Raw genomic sequence first — 15,216 nt, 5'->3', positions numbered from 1 at the left:
ATTTTCGATGTTTGATTTGTGGGTTTTCAGGAAAGAAGAAAATGGAGGGATAGAAACAGAGAAGATGAGGTAAAGGAGAAAAGTTTGAAAAGATGAAGAAGAAGAAGATGGAGCGGAGAGATAGAATGGGCAGCAGGGAAACTTGGGAAAATGGAAAAGTCCGACTCTGAAAAGATGCTTAGTTTGGCATGGTGAAGTCCACCAGCCTCTGCCTTATCACAAAATAAAGCGGTAAACAATAATTACCCACTATCCCCTAATAAATAAATTATATAAAATATTTAGATAATATTTTATTATTTTTCTTTTTAAAACAACACCATATTACACTCTTGCATTATATTATTTTTCTTTTTATGATCAAAATAAGATCATCTTATATTATACTCTTATGGTTAGATATGTATATTTTTTTTAAATAATGTATTCCTCAATATTTAATCATCTACTATAAAATAAATTTAACTAATTTATATGGTATATAATATATTTATTCCAAGATATACAAGAATATTTTTTTGTAAATGTCAGTATGCATTTATTTACAAAATATATAAGAAATTTACCTAAATCTGCCTAGGCCACCTAGGCGCCCACCTAGACCCCGCCTAGCCATCTAGGCGCTAGGTGCTAGCCCACCGCCCGACTAGCGCCTAGCATTTTTTAGAATCTTGCATGTAGGTGAGGCTTTTAAAAACAAAACAGCAAAATTTGGTTATGTGAAATTACATTTCTGCTTCATATTTCTTATTCATGTTATGTTTTAATTAGAGGGTTAAAATGGTAATTTCATAGGATTTTGGTTGACAATGAGTGTTTTACTAATTAATAGAGATTAAGTTTAACATAACATTTTGTGGTATCTACTTGTGTAAATATTTTAAATTGATGATCAAATCAGTTCGTTGTATTCATATAGAGTCAAGGAGTGTAGCTGTAAAAAATCATCAAAATCAGAGTTAAAATAACTGTTAAATCGTGATTTTTCGTTTATAACCGTCGAAAAGTTTTGTCCCGTTACTTGATCTCTAGATATTTGTTTTTTTGCAATTTTTGGAGTATATGATCTCGGAACATATACAAACAAGTTTGACGGTTGGATCGTTGAAATTAGTTTTGTACAATGCGTATCTCATCAAAACGATAGATCCCTAATAGTTGAGTTTATTTATACTATCATTAAGTTTAACATAACATTTTTGTGGTATCCACTTGTGTAAATATTTTAAATTAACGATCGAATTAGTTCGTTGTATTCATATAGGGTCAAGGAGTGTAGCTGTAAAAAATCATCAAAATCAGAGTTAAAATAACCGTTAAATTGTGATTTTTCATTTATAACCGTCAAAAAGTTTTGTCCCGTTACTTAATTTCTGGATGTTTGTTTTTTGCAATTTTTGGCGTATGCGATCTCGAAACATATACAAACAAGTTTGACGGTTGGATCGTTGAAATTAGTTTCGTACAATGCGTATCCTATCAAAACGATAGATTCCCTAGCACTTAGAGTTTATTTATACTATCATTAAGTTTAACATAACATTTTGTGGTATCCATTTGTGTAAATATTTTAAATTGACAATCAAATTAGCTCATTGTATTCATATAGGGTAGAGTGTAATTGTAAAAAATCATCAAAATCAGAGTTAAAATAACTTTTAAATCGTGATTTTTTATTTATAACCGTCGAAAAGTTTTGTCCCGTTACTTGATCTCTGGATGTTTGTTTTTTACAATTTTTGACGTATGCGATCTCGGAATATATACAAACAAGTTTGACGGTTGGATTGTTGAAATTAGTTTCGTACAATGCGTATCCCATCAAGTTCAATGGTATATATATTTATTAAGTAAATTTTTCAGTAAAATTTATAATATTTTTTTAAAAAAATAAAAAAAATCGCGCGACGTCAAAACGTATACCTGCGTCGCGCCATTTGTGATAATTTTGGCAGTGCAATAGTAAAAAATAGGCGCCTTTTTAAAAAAATTTCCCAAGTTTTCCCAAGTTGGCACTTTGCGCAAAAGCCTTTCGTTCTCTCATCTCTCTCACTCGGTCTCTCTCTCATCCTGTTGCAGCCAACTTTCCTCCTCATCCTCTCTCTCTTCCCAACCCAAACCCAATTCCTTCTCCACTCCATCTGACTATCCTCCTCAACCAATTCCACCCGAGTTCCAGAATCACTCTCAAACTCTCAGTCCCTCAACTCCCTTCCCTTTACTCTCCAACTCTTAATCGTCCTCGTCCTCACAGTGCTCACTAGCCATCACCGTTGTCGACCAACACAATGGCACCATCCATCATCCTTCTCGATGACATCCCAGAGAACCCAAGCCATCACTTCATCACCTGCGCCGTCAATTCTCTCCTCTTCGACAACACCCCCGCCGTTGCGACCACCATCATTCCATCACTGTCGTCGAGGACACTGCTACCAGCCATCATCCCTCTAAAATTTAGGTAATTTTGATTTAGGGGTTTGTTATTAATGTGAATTTCTGGTGTAGGGATTTTATGGTTTTTAAATTAGAATTTGTAGATTGATGATCGTTATGCTGCCACCATTTAGGGTTTTCCTAAAATTTGAATTGCATTTGTAGATTGATGATTGATTTGTTGCCACCATTTAGGGTTTTCTTAAAATTTACAATCGGATTGCTGTGTTTCATGTTCTGTTTAATATAATGTTTCTCCAATGTTTTTTTTTCTTCCCATGTATTAATATTGGATTCCTTCATTTTGATTATTAGGCAAAGATCCCTGATATTGAATTCGCCTGTCCAATTCACTCAAGATCACCTTTTTAGAGGTTGGTAGTGACAGTCACTGATTGACTCAATGCCTATATTACTAGAGCGTGTCTGTGCACATGCATGAATTAACAATAGTACTGCGTTAATTTGATGAATGTTGTGCCTTTTCCTTGTTCTCTCCCTCGCTCTCTCTCGTTAATTTTGTTGGTTTGTAGCCACTATGTTTAATTGTTTATTGAGGTGGTATCTGGCCAAACCGAATGTTTTATGGACATAAGGGTAGTGTTATTTTTGCATAGGCATACTGATATATTTTTCTGGTGTTATTTATGTGAGGAGATGGCTGGTGGTGTGGAACTTTTATAGTTATATAGACATACTTTAGCTATTTATCTCCTCTTAGATTGGTTTTCGACTGGAGTTTGTCATCCAAATCTTCTTATTGCATGTATGGTTTCAGTTGATGGTTTCAGTTTTATAATTGGATCTCTCTCACTGACTTCCTCTTCATCTCATGTATCATGGGTGGTCTGACTTTTACAAACTATGCCTACTTATCAGGAATGTTCTTTCGAAAACCTCACCTTTCATTACTTGTTGAGCCTTCAGATATTTTGGCTTTTTTAGTTATAAACCTTGCAATATGTATAGATATCTTAGAGTAAAGTCACCATCTTATTCATTGCTGATCAAGTTTTAGAAGCATAACATCTTCCTATATCGTCATGAATCCGCATTAGGTGATTCCGTTATCTATTCTTTCTAAATTGCTTGATAAATGCTAATGTAAGACAAATTTATCTAATACATGCTAAGTTGGACAGGCCAAAGACGTAACAGTTTAGGTTCCTTGAAGGGGGCAGCAAAAATCTTCATCCCAGGTACAACTTACATGGAGAATGTTCTTTAGTGTTTGAGTTTATGAATATGACAAAATGTCCATGATGGAATCTCCCTACGAGAGCATTTGCGAATGGTGGTGCCACAAGCCTGGAATATATGAATATACTTTAAAGTGTTTGCAGCTACAATTTCTTGTGCTTATTTATTTTCTCTATTTCCTATTTTATCATTGAAAGTTTTTCTGTTAATTCCTCTGTGCTTTGTTCTACATAAATTTTACGCAATGAGCTGTCCTGAAAGTGTTTGGCTTGCTTGATTTTTAGGTGGCCTGCATCAAGAAACTGACTAAATTGAAGTGGTTCTGTATCAACTATATGTTATAATTTGTAGTTTGAATTATGTAACACTAATTGGATTTTCCAACGTTAAATATGGTAAACCTAAATTGTATAGTTTGTGTCCATTCATGGTGCAGTTGTGCTTGTGAAAGTCTCTGATTCTTTCGATAGGGTTCAATTCAATCACAGAGGAGAGGATCTGTGAATTTCATATTTACTTGTGTTTATTTTGCAGGATTTGGATGCATTCTCAGCTGCAGTGATTGTTAGTATTGCATTTTCATTCATTCCTTCATCATTTGCCGCTCCTATTGTGAAGGTAATGTGACAAAACATCCCCTTCAGGAGTCCACTTCGAATGTGTTTGCTTCATGATTGAGTGATTTACTGTACTATTTAACACTAGTCACTAGGACATGGTTAATTGAAGTTACAGCAATAAGTGAAGATGCATTTGTATTTTCTCTACTATATTACTGTTGGCACGCGTTTAATAATTAATTCCATAATGTAGCGGAAGCGGTAAAAGATAATTTAAAATTCTCAAAGAGAAATCTAGGTACGTAGAGTAGGCACTCGAGTGAGGGAAACCAATGAAGATTCTCTCACTAGACATTGAATTGATAGAAACTGAATGCCTTTTAAACATTCCCCACTGTTATAATTAACCCTAATAATAGTAGTAGCAATTACAATTTTACAAAAGCTGGCATGCTGAAATGGCTTTTAAACACTAGCTTTTACAAATTGCTTCAAAAGATACCAACTTACAGATGCTGCAGCTAAGTTCTAAAATATATCACACTTTGGTATATAGAGAACGCATCACAATTGCGACCAAAATAATCAAGATACACATAAACGGAACATCTAATCCCATTGGTTTAGGTTTACAATATGGTTGACATATTGAATTAGTATTCTTTCTACCGTTTCACTATTGTTTTATATATATATATATATGTGTGTGTGTGTGTGTGTGTGTGAACAAATGCAAGAAAGGATATGCTATTACTTTGACTGCTAATTGATTAGTTTCAAATGCAAGAAAGGATTAATTTCTAATGTTATAATTTTATGGTTCAAAAAGTGTATAGATGTCGCGGTTGAACACTCATCGTCGAAGTGTGACCAATGTGCCTCCTGCATTATCAGCATCTACTGCTCCAGGCATGAGTGCTCCATTGATTGGGGAGCCTACACCCCTTACTGAGACTACTCCTACGACGACCCAGCCGCCCGTCTCATCGATGTCATCAGTGTCGGTTCAATCGCTTAGTGCACGGTGGCCTCACCGGCGCCGCCATGAGCCTGAGCCTTCTAATCACACTTCCTCGGCATCCAGAGTCGAGGGTGAGGCCTCCCAGCTAGGTAGTTTTTTCTAATTCTCACTACGTTGTATTTTTTTTTTTCATTTTAAAACTATTATGTTTATGATGGTGAAAATTTGCTGCATTGTGAAAATGTGTTACGGGTTGTGAATTACTGTTTTAAGGTTTTGGGAAATGCTATACTATTAGGGGAGGTTGTGTCAAATTTTTTGTACAATTTAAGCTTAAGGTTTTCACCATTTAAGTATTTTGGCCAGCTAAAAAAAACACTAGGGGGCTTAGTCGAATGCTGAAGCAGGCACAAGGCGTACGTCAGGCCGCCTCCAAGATCAAGATTGCATATGACCCGCGACATTGTGGAGCGGCTACCTCATAACAGCATAGCAGTGTCGTTAGTAGTTGTGGTGTTGTTATTCGACAAAATTGTCCTTTTCAGTGGGACTCTTGGGTAGAAATTCTCGAGGAGATGAAGAAACTGGTGCGACACAAGTTGTCGGTTAGTATATTAATTTTTAGCCCTTATCATTTTTTTAATTTTGTTTACAAATATTAAAAACCAAAATATATTATCTTAATATTATTAAATTTCTTACTATTATTTTATTATTTTTCATATTCGTAGGTCATTTATGATCTTGAGGATATATTCCCCGAGGCCATGGCCTACTTAGAGGTGGCCTTAGCAACCCGGTACTAACAATGGAAGAATAATTTTCAAACGTATTTTAAGCAATGGGATGATCCAGAGATTGCTCGCCTACATGTTCCAATTGAGTTGCAGGACAGACCGGAGGATTGGCAGTGGCTTTGCAAACATTTTATGGACCCAAAATTTGTGGTACGTACATAATATTTTAATAATAATTTATTATTGTTTTAGTTATTTTTTCTTACTAATTTATTTCAAATAGTCGCACTAACATGTATATTTTGCGTTTAACAGAAGAAATCTGCTGCTGGCAAGAAAGCTCGTGAGTTAAAGAAACTTCTCCACCATTCCGGTTCAATGCCCTTTTCGTATAGGCTTGAGGCACGACGTCAGGTAAAAGTATATTAACTTTGAAATTTTATACAATTTTTTTATTTTTTATTATTGAATAATAAAATTTTCTTAATGTTTTTTTCTTCAAGGGGGTTCTAAGTTCCCAGAGATTGACATGTTCGAATATGTTTATGTTCGACCTGGTGATGAGACCACTGAGCAGCTTCATGTAAGTATATGTAATTCTTATTATTCTTATATGTATGAATTGTTCAAATATTATTTATATTTTGTTATTAAACATTATATGTTTTTTCTTTATTATTACAGGTTGCTATGGTGGAAAAGAGCACTTATGTTCTCCAAGAAGCAACATCGCAACTTTCCCCGGAGACCCCGATTGAAGGTGTCACGGTACCTGAGGATGCATGTATTCAGATCATGACTGATGTCCTGAATCAGAACTTCGGTCATCGTCATGGCAAGGTTATTTGATGTATGGGGAAAGCGCGGGTTCGTGAGACGGGTGCCTCTTCTTCCAAATCGAACACAGCAGAGGTCGATGCATTGAAGGAGGAAGTGACAACCCTAAGAGGTCAGCTTGCGGTCCAGGGCGAGCAGATGAGGGCCTAAGACGAGGAGAAGATGACCTATGCCGGGACGGTGAGAGACCTTGTACAAACCATACAGATGTCCAACCTCCAAATCTCGCTACCAGCACTTAATCTTGCTCCATCTTCGACCTCAAAGCCACCTTGCCTTGTTGATACCCAGTAGCCTGATGTATCAAACCTAGAAGACTACTTGTAGTTTTTTCTTTTTTGTTCGAACATTTTGTATGTACATTTTCATATATTTTATAATTAAATACTTTTTCTTGGTTAATTCATTATTGCTTATAATTTAATTACAATATTTATTAAAAATTATAAAAAAAAGATATTTTTGACCAAAACAAAAAGAAATGGTTTACGCGACGTATGCTTCTTCTTTGTTGCGCAAACCCTACTGTCACTGCCTTGCGCGCGACGTTTAGCGTGCGACGAAGGTTTCGTTGTGCTATTTTTTAGGCAACGATTTTTCACTTTGCGCGACAAAGGTACCTACGTTGCGCAAAATGTTTTTCCTACTAGTGCAACTAACACTATGTTTGGATGAAGAAATTTAAGATTACTAAGGAATTTTAAAATGACGAAAATTGAAACGTCCGGATTTTATTTCCTAGAATTTGTGAATTTTCTTGTTTGATTAACCTAAAAGAACAATGTAATTAAATACAGAATTTGTTATTTTTAAACTCTCAATCATAGAAATTGGAAAATAACACTTATTTACATAGAATTTAAACTTTGGAATTGGAGATCCCAAATTCCAAATTTTTTTCTGTGTGGAAATTCTAAATTTCTATATTTATGAATCCAAACAAGGGAATTGGTGTATGTCAATTTATAAATTCAGACTTTAATCCAAATTCCAAGTTTATTTCCCTTATCCAAACATAATGTAAAGATTTTCTAATATATTACATAAAAAAGAGAGAGAGAGATAGAGAGAGAGAGAGCATAGGGTAACATATAAACAGTTAGGATTCAGGGATACATGTTTTTGACATATATGTTGTAGGATCCACTTCGTAATATATTTTAACAATCCAAACTATCTATATTATGAAATGGATCCTACAAAATAAGTGTCAAAATATGTGACAAAAACATGTTTCCTTGGTTCCTAACCCAAATATATATAAGGAAAATGCTAGAACCTTTCTTATTTGCACATTCTCATTCTATTTTTCAGTTCTCTTTTTTGTTTTTCAATGTGGCATGATGATCTAACCCATTTATTTTTCGAGGCACCTTTTAAAGATCATCTTGCCATAAAATACTAAAGTTTGAAATCGTTTAGTTTCTAACGATTATCCAATATATGGATGAACCATAATTCTCATTTAAACAATGTTAATCAAACAGTTACATGGTTTCTAATTTGATTGATATTTTGTAGAACTAATCTTTAAAGAGTGAAATACAAATTAGATAATTTCAATGACAACATCGTTTCAAAATAAAAGCAAGAGCCGAAAAAGAATATCCTACTGAAAAGATTATTAGCATTCCCATGTGTAAATAGTTTAGGGTGGTGCTATCTACATACCATTTTTTATCTCCTACAAATTCCTTTTAATTTTCAACTCGAAAGAATTGAAGAAGTACAAAAAAACATAATTAATAAAGAGTGTATAGGGATGACAATTCAAACCGATTAACCTGATAACCGTGGATAACCGCTCGAATGGAACGGATTTGGGGATGAAAATTCGGGTATATTTCAGATATGGGGAAAAATTGGAAGTATTATTTGGTTATGGTTGCAGATATAGTTATAGGGGTTCTCGATCCATATCTGTCGTCAAATCCGACTCAAATAATACATATTATATATAATATAACTTATAGATAATATAATATAGTATTGTGTAATGTACGTATTTTCACCAAACTTATTCCCTTGAGAATTAATAGTTGCATTTTGTGAGAAAGTTCAAACGTTTTGAATCAAAACCAATGAGAATTCAATAGTGTTTATAGTAGAGATCAAAGATCATCAAACCTCATCCATGTTTTAAATTCAATGCTCTAGTTTTGGTGTCACTAGTTTTAGAATTATTTGAAAATTTACTTTGTCTTTCTTCATTAGTGGTTGTTGTATTTGCTTTTGTCATTCTTTTCTCTCTATTTTTTCATTGGACCAATTTATCACTTTTGGCTTGTCATGAACAACTCCAAAAAACATTGGTATGTTTTTATGATTGGACGTGGATATTTATTAATGAAATTAATATATATTATATTATAATGAGTTAATTGAATGAATATATTTTTGGTATTAATGGAGATGAATATAACCGTACATTAATCGATGAGAAATTCATTATCCGATATGTATGGTTATAAATAATCTCCAATGATTAATTTGTAATTATAGATATAATTAATTTTTATGATTATACAGATGAACATAACATTTTTGTCATCAAATCGAACGGTAGGAATCCCTATGTAGATATCACCAACCGTAGTTTATCCCTCCCATAAATTTACCACTAGCCCTTTGAAAACTACGTACCTATCTCTTCTTTTACAAGATTGGACATGATAGCTGGACGTGGTTTGGCTGCATTGGCTGGTGTCAAATCCTACGAATTTCTGTTCTTGGACGTGCAAAATATGAGTGAGGAACAGGAAAAGTGATTTGCTCAGAGGGCCTGTTTGTGCTCATTTTGGTGTGTGGCCTTTTTCTGGTCCGTCTAATTTTTTGACACCTAACCATTCACTAAACGCCTCTAATTCAACTCTTTTATCTCCTAAAAAAACAATAAATTAATAATACCAAGGGTCTCTCACTCACTTTCTGCGCACGGCTCTTCTTGTTCACTACTATTCCTCTGATGGAACGATCCTATTCTCTTCAACTTTCCACATAGCTTTTCTGTCCAAGCACTGAACCATGCAATTATATACACCACTATTGTTCTCAAATATGATCAATTGCCTATCTCCATTGATTGTCTCCTAATTATTCGGGCCTTAATCTTCAAATGGTTTCCCCATAAGTCATCTTTCTCAATCATTCATCCCAATATTTTCACTTAAGAAAAAAAAATCAAAACAATCTTAAAAATCTTCTGATTACTTGGCAATCAGTTTCCTTCCTTATTCTATCCGATACCTTAATAGGGTTCCACAGCCGTCACAAAAGAGGACATCGCCGGAATCGGCAAATTGGATGACGTTGGTGATGGCCCGGCGGATATTTTTACCAGTGGACTGGGTGTAGGAATCGTTGGTGTCGATCAACATTTGGATGTTGTCCTCGGAGGAGCCGTATAGGTCGACGAGTTATGATTTTATAATTTTGTATATAGGATATAACAGAGTTGGGGTTAAAGAGTTGCGCTGTTAAGGTTAATTGCTACACACAAATTTGAACTCGAACTTTTCCAGTTGAAATGGAAGGCAACACCCTAAAAAGACAGGTGGTGGGATATTAATTGGTTGGTCGTTCCTCCTCCCCCGTTATAACTTTCCAGTTAAAAAAGATAAAAAGGACCCCATAAAATCTGATCAGATGCAACTTGAAACCTTCAGAAATCAATACAAAATCTGATCGGAGAGCAAGAAAATCACAGAAACACACACGGCAGGAGTATCTCCTCTCTCTCTTAACTTGTGGAGTTTATACTTGTTAATTACATGCATCATATAAGTAATTGTGTGGTCTAATGAGTAGCATATTAATTAAACCTATTATTTGGATTTTATAATGTTAAATTACTTAAAAAAAAGGTTGGATGGAAGTCTGCTTGATTGTGGCCACGGATAGGGTGAAAGTTCTTATAGCCTTTCCGGTTCCAAAATGGCCCCGAAAGGGATGGCTTGCCACACCAGATGTTCCTTTTTTTTTTTCAAAAAAAAATAAAAATTTCAGAGGGAAAAAACAAAATCTGAAATCATGCCTATTAATACTCAACGAAATTCATAATTATTTTAGGTAATAATATTTTTTTTAACATAATTAAGATATTGTGGCATACATTGTAAATAATTTGTAATAACAAGTTAAAATTTAGGTTATCGGGAAACAAGAGTTACAATAGCCTATCTATAAAGAAGCCTTTATTTAACATATATATGGATAATGGATGGAGGAGTTCTGGGTAGAGCTACTAGCTAGCGTCTTCTAGCTGCAGTTTCTCTCTGCGCGTTGAAGTAGACGGCAGCGACAGGAAGACCCAGGTCATTTTCAGCCGCGAAGCTTCGAGTGCTGAAGTGATCCCTCGAGGAAGGTGTGTTGATTGATTGTCTTCGATTCTGCTTGAAGAGAACAAACACAAACCTGTGGATGCCAATATTGGGCTTCGGCATCTCATAACTCACCACCTCTCTTCCTGTTAATACCATTAATTAAATCCTAAATTAGCCAACTTATTGAAGGAAAGGGAAACAAACACCATGAATGCTCACATCTTGTATATGTAGGACTTACCAAATGTGGCATCTGTGGTGCCTGGAATGTCTGTCACAATCCTGTTTATTTGAGAAATTTTTGTTAGTTTTGTATGAAAAAAAAATCAAACGAGCATAAAAATACGGCAAAGGTATAACAAGCACAGAAGGACTACAGTCGTAATTTTTGTTAGTTTTGTACTCGACAATTTTTCCTTGCATTTTTATAGCTCTTTACAGCTTGTAACTATGATTGATACTTAACAAGTACAGAAGGACACTAATATTGTCGACAGTTTTTCTTCTTCTACTTCTTGATGAAAATGCCTACACCTTTTCTTCCTCTTCTTTTTGATGAAAATGCCTACGTACTTTATAGGGCTTTGGGAAATGACAGTACTTTATGAGAATATATATAGCATGCTGAAATTAATTTATGTAATGTTTAGGTCCGTCTATGATACCTTAATAAAAAAATAAAGTACTAGTGTTATTTTATTGGAACGTTAACTGGAATACATTAACGTTCAACCATAATATATTACATTAACAATGTAATCTAACGTCCACAACGTAGTTTGATGTAATTAAATGTAACGTTAAGGCAATCATGTGACCTTGGAGTGTAAATTTGAACAATTACAATGAAACTTTACCATAGATCTTGTATGTTGACGTCATGTGGTAACACAATTATGATGTTGTGTAAGTTCATAATGTTTGTAGTAATAACACACGTATAGTACGTCAATAGTGTAATAATAAACATTAATTTCGTAATTCAATCATGTTCAAGTACAAAAACCTACCTTAACAATGTAATAGAACGCCCACAATGTAACTACCAACCGTTATAGTATAATCACATCTTTCTTTTTTTATTCACTTGAACCTAACCTTGTAGTGTAATTTTGAACATCATGTGTATGTTAAAATGTACCGATATTTTATTTTTTCAATAAAGTACCGTAAAATCTCTGGCCCATAATGTTTATTTTGTCTTTTAATCAAATTAACTTGTTTCGATAGAAAAAATTAAATTGATTTGTATCTAGGTTAACCTTCCACTTAAAGCTAGGTTAAGTAATTTCATATGTGTAACAAAAAACCAAAAAAAAAAAAAAAATTCATAATGGTGGTGTATACCAGTGCAGGTGCTCCCTTAGATAAGGATCACTAGGGCCAGGAAAATCTGGGTCTGTCATCACCTGCAAGATTAAGAAAACTATCACAAGACTTCAAAACAATAACATCAAATTAATATGCCAATAAGGGAGAGTAAGGGTTAGGGAGTAATGTAATGATGGTTAAACCCAAACAAGAAATAATCAATTCATTAATAACAGATCGATTTATATATACCAAAGTAAAGAAAGATCTCATATCCCCTCCTTGAATCTCAACTCTAGGTTTGGCTGTGACAACAGAAGGAAAGAGCTCAAGTCCATTGCAGACTAGCTTGGTGTTGTAAGTGACAGACATTTTTGTTGTTGCAGTGAAGGAATCAAGAACATCTCCTATCACTCTCCCAACAACCAGAGGCTCCGAGGCTTTTTTCATTTTAAGAGAGAGAGAGAGAGAGAGAGAGAGAGAGAGAAGAGAGAGTGTAAAAAGAAAAGATTAATGGATAAGTCAATTCAGGAGGAGCTAATAGCACTCCTTATATTGCTTGGGAGTCGAATCCTTGTATGGTTGTATTTATAGTGTTTTCAAGCACACAGCAAGCTAATTACTTTAGATCTCTAGTGAGTTTTAAGAGAAGAAGAGATGGATAATAGTATAAAGGAATACTAGAACAGGGACATCTAAAAGACATTGCTATTAGTCCCAAACCTCCCACCTTCTTTCTCTATGTCACATCAAGAGTTTTTAGTGGTTTGCTTCTAGAAAAATTCTTATATATACGGCTGAATTAAATTAAGTTTATAAACCTCTTTTTAAGAAGACTTGCCGTTGCAAAATTTAGAGTATAGAGCTCAAAAAATAAGTGCTCAACTCTACAATCTAATTGTATTTTACGAGTCTCTACATTTAGCTTTTTTCAAATCTTTATGTTTAGCTTTTCCAAATTTTTTCTGCATTTCACTTAGTCTAGTCCGATATAAAATCCAATGACTTAACATATGCCACATCATTTAGTATAACATTTATTTTCGAAACTGACGTTAAACAATTCCCATCATCTCTGTCTCTCCCTCTTCTTATCCCAATTGGCCGTGTCCCGTGACAAAGCTGCGGCTATGGTACTACAAATCACCATCTTTCCGAACGACTGGTTGAAATTGGGAGGTCCGAACCATAGAACCTTAATCCCTTTGGAGTCTAAAGATCCAGGAGATCACTCTATTCGAGGTTCCAGTTTAAAACTAAACGAAAATACTTAACAACCAAATCAATATTAAATTTCTACGGGATAAACGAAGGAGAGCAAATTGGGTTCGCTTATTATTTTATATTAAACCGAACAACCAAAATTTCTACAAAGAATAATCTTTAAACTTAAGTTCAATAATTTAATAAGAAAGCAAAGAATCCTTTTTTTATTTTTGTTCTGGTTGTTGGGTTGAATTAATTTGAGACACGAGGGCGGAAACGGTGACTTTGGGTCGTAAGGGGTGAGCAAAAGCGGAACTTTTCTTAACTTTCTCCAATATCTTATATATTAATGCGAGATTTATACTGTTTCTACTCGCAATGTAATTTGAAAGGATGATATTATTTACATACTCATTGTTACTTCTTATATAGCTTCTTGTTAATTTCAATAATTTGATCTTCTTTAATTCATGATCATTCGAGCCAGACAATAAAAATTGAGAATGATGTGTGAGAGGTAAAAAGAGGTGTGTGAATACCATATCCCAATTAAAATTAACTAGATGAATGTTATACACATATTATACATAGATTCTAAGCAAGAGTTTTCTCTGATAAAATGCATATTATAATTATGTTTTGTGTGATCCGACCCTGTATGTTTGTGTGCCTCACATATTAATCGGGCTCCTTGGAATTAGTTCTTGATTGGTTGTAAACCTAATTATTGAATATTTATTTTCAAAAATAAGGGGGATGTTTTTCCTTAGATAGGCAAGAAAATCATTATATAATTCTGCATGGTTGGGGTCCTTGCATATGAGAAAATTTTCAATATATACGGAATACGCGGCGGTGCGTCATATGTTATTATATAAGGAGGTAGAAGTTTTTTTTTTTTTTTTTTTTTTCAAGTGTCCCTTTATTTTTATAATAGTGTATGTACTTGTGTTTCGACCATACTGAAAAATATCTCATTGCATAGTCATAACTGTTTTTTTTTTATAAAACAACATAAAGCAAAAACAGCAAAATGCCTAGAATTCTTCCTGAACATTCACAATCTAATAAGGGAAACTCTCATCTTTGGCATTTAGGGTAATACAAATTTTGAAATGGAAATATACTGTGTTGAATGGACGCATAATGTACACAGGAATGTTATCATTTTTCCAGAGATTCTCTCAGAGAGGAGGCCCAAGAGCATAAAGGAACTCCACCTGCTCTCTGAGTGCCTGCTGCCAAGCTGCTAGTCGTGCAGAGAGGGCATCTCAATCGCTCAAAGTAGCAAAATAGAGAACTCAAAGAACTTCCCAGATTGGCAATGAGAGGAGGACTTGAATTTTCAATACCTAGCCAAAGTACTTTTGTTTTTCTTTCTGTATACAGTATAACCCACCTGTACATGGAAAAATTATTTTCTTTCCAGTACTTATGTTTTTCTTTCCTTAACTAGAAGCCAAAGTACTTTTGTTTTTATTTTTCCTTCTACTGCATCAACCAGCACAGCACCGCACGGTCCACACCCTACGATTGTGCCATGTGTGAGAATTTGCCTCATCATTTTATTTTGTATTATATTATACATGTATTAGCTCGGAGATAAATAGTAAATTTATTTACATCCAAATTGATTGGGAATAGAT

General features: G+C 34.3%; 1 protein-coding gene and 1 long non-coding RNA gene across 2 annotated transcripts; one reads left to right on the top strand and one right to left on the bottom strand.

Moving 5' to 3' along the window:
- The first annotated feature begins 3,296 nt into the window (after window positions 1-3,296).
- Window positions 3,297-6,349, top strand: LOC125469869. Its single transcript, XR_007252173.1, has 4 exons — window positions 3,297-3,635; window positions 4,171-4,254; window positions 5,026-5,762; window positions 5,889-6,349. It is a non-coding gene; the product is annotated as an uncharacterized LOC125469869 (long non-coding RNA).
- Window positions 6,350-10,851: 4,502 nt separating this feature from the next.
- On the bottom strand, window positions 10,852-12,905 carry LOC103963623 (protein TERMINAL FLOWER 1-like). The gene is made up of 4 exons (XM_009376457.3): window positions 12,617-12,905; window positions 12,401-12,462; window positions 11,295-11,335; window positions 10,852-11,196 (listed from the first exon to the last, which is right to left on the bottom strand). The coding sequence occupies exons 1-4, from the start codon at window positions 12,812-12,814 to the stop codon at window positions 10,979-10,981; spliced, it is 519 nt and encodes a 172-aa protein (XP_009374732.2). The 5' UTR covers window positions 12,815-12,905; the 3' UTR covers window positions 10,852-10,978.
- Window positions 12,906-15,216: the final 2,311 nt, after the last annotated feature.

Source organism: the organism of the source record quoted next, unplaced genomic scaffold, assembly GCF_019419815.1.
Source record: "Pyrus x bretschneideri cultivar Hongxiangsu unplaced genomic scaffold, Pyrus_bretschneideri_v1 Contig47, whole genome shotgun sequence".
Classification (NCBI taxonomy): Eukaryota; Viridiplantae; Streptophyta; class Magnoliopsida; order Rosales; family Rosaceae; genus Pyrus; species Pyrus x bretschneideri.
Note: the sequence above shows the minus strand (reverse complement) of the source record. Positions and strands in the feature narration are given on the sequence as shown.

What these genes read in the sequence shown, in the direction of transcription:
- LOC103963623 (XM_009376457.3), bottom strand. Translation starts at nt 12,814, where the DNA reads ATGAAAAAAGCCTCGGAGCCTCTGGTTGTTGGGAGAGTGATAGGAGAT. An exon ending in TGAGATCTTTCTTTACTTTG is followed by an intron (nt 12,463 to 12,616) that starts GTATATATAAAT and finishes TTAATCTTGCAG; the next exon opens with GTGATGACAGACCCAGATTT. An exon ending in CTAAGGGAGCACCTGCACTG is followed by an intron (nt 11,336 to 12,400) that starts GTATACACCACC and finishes TCAAATAAACAG; the next exon opens with GATTGTGACAGACATTCCAG.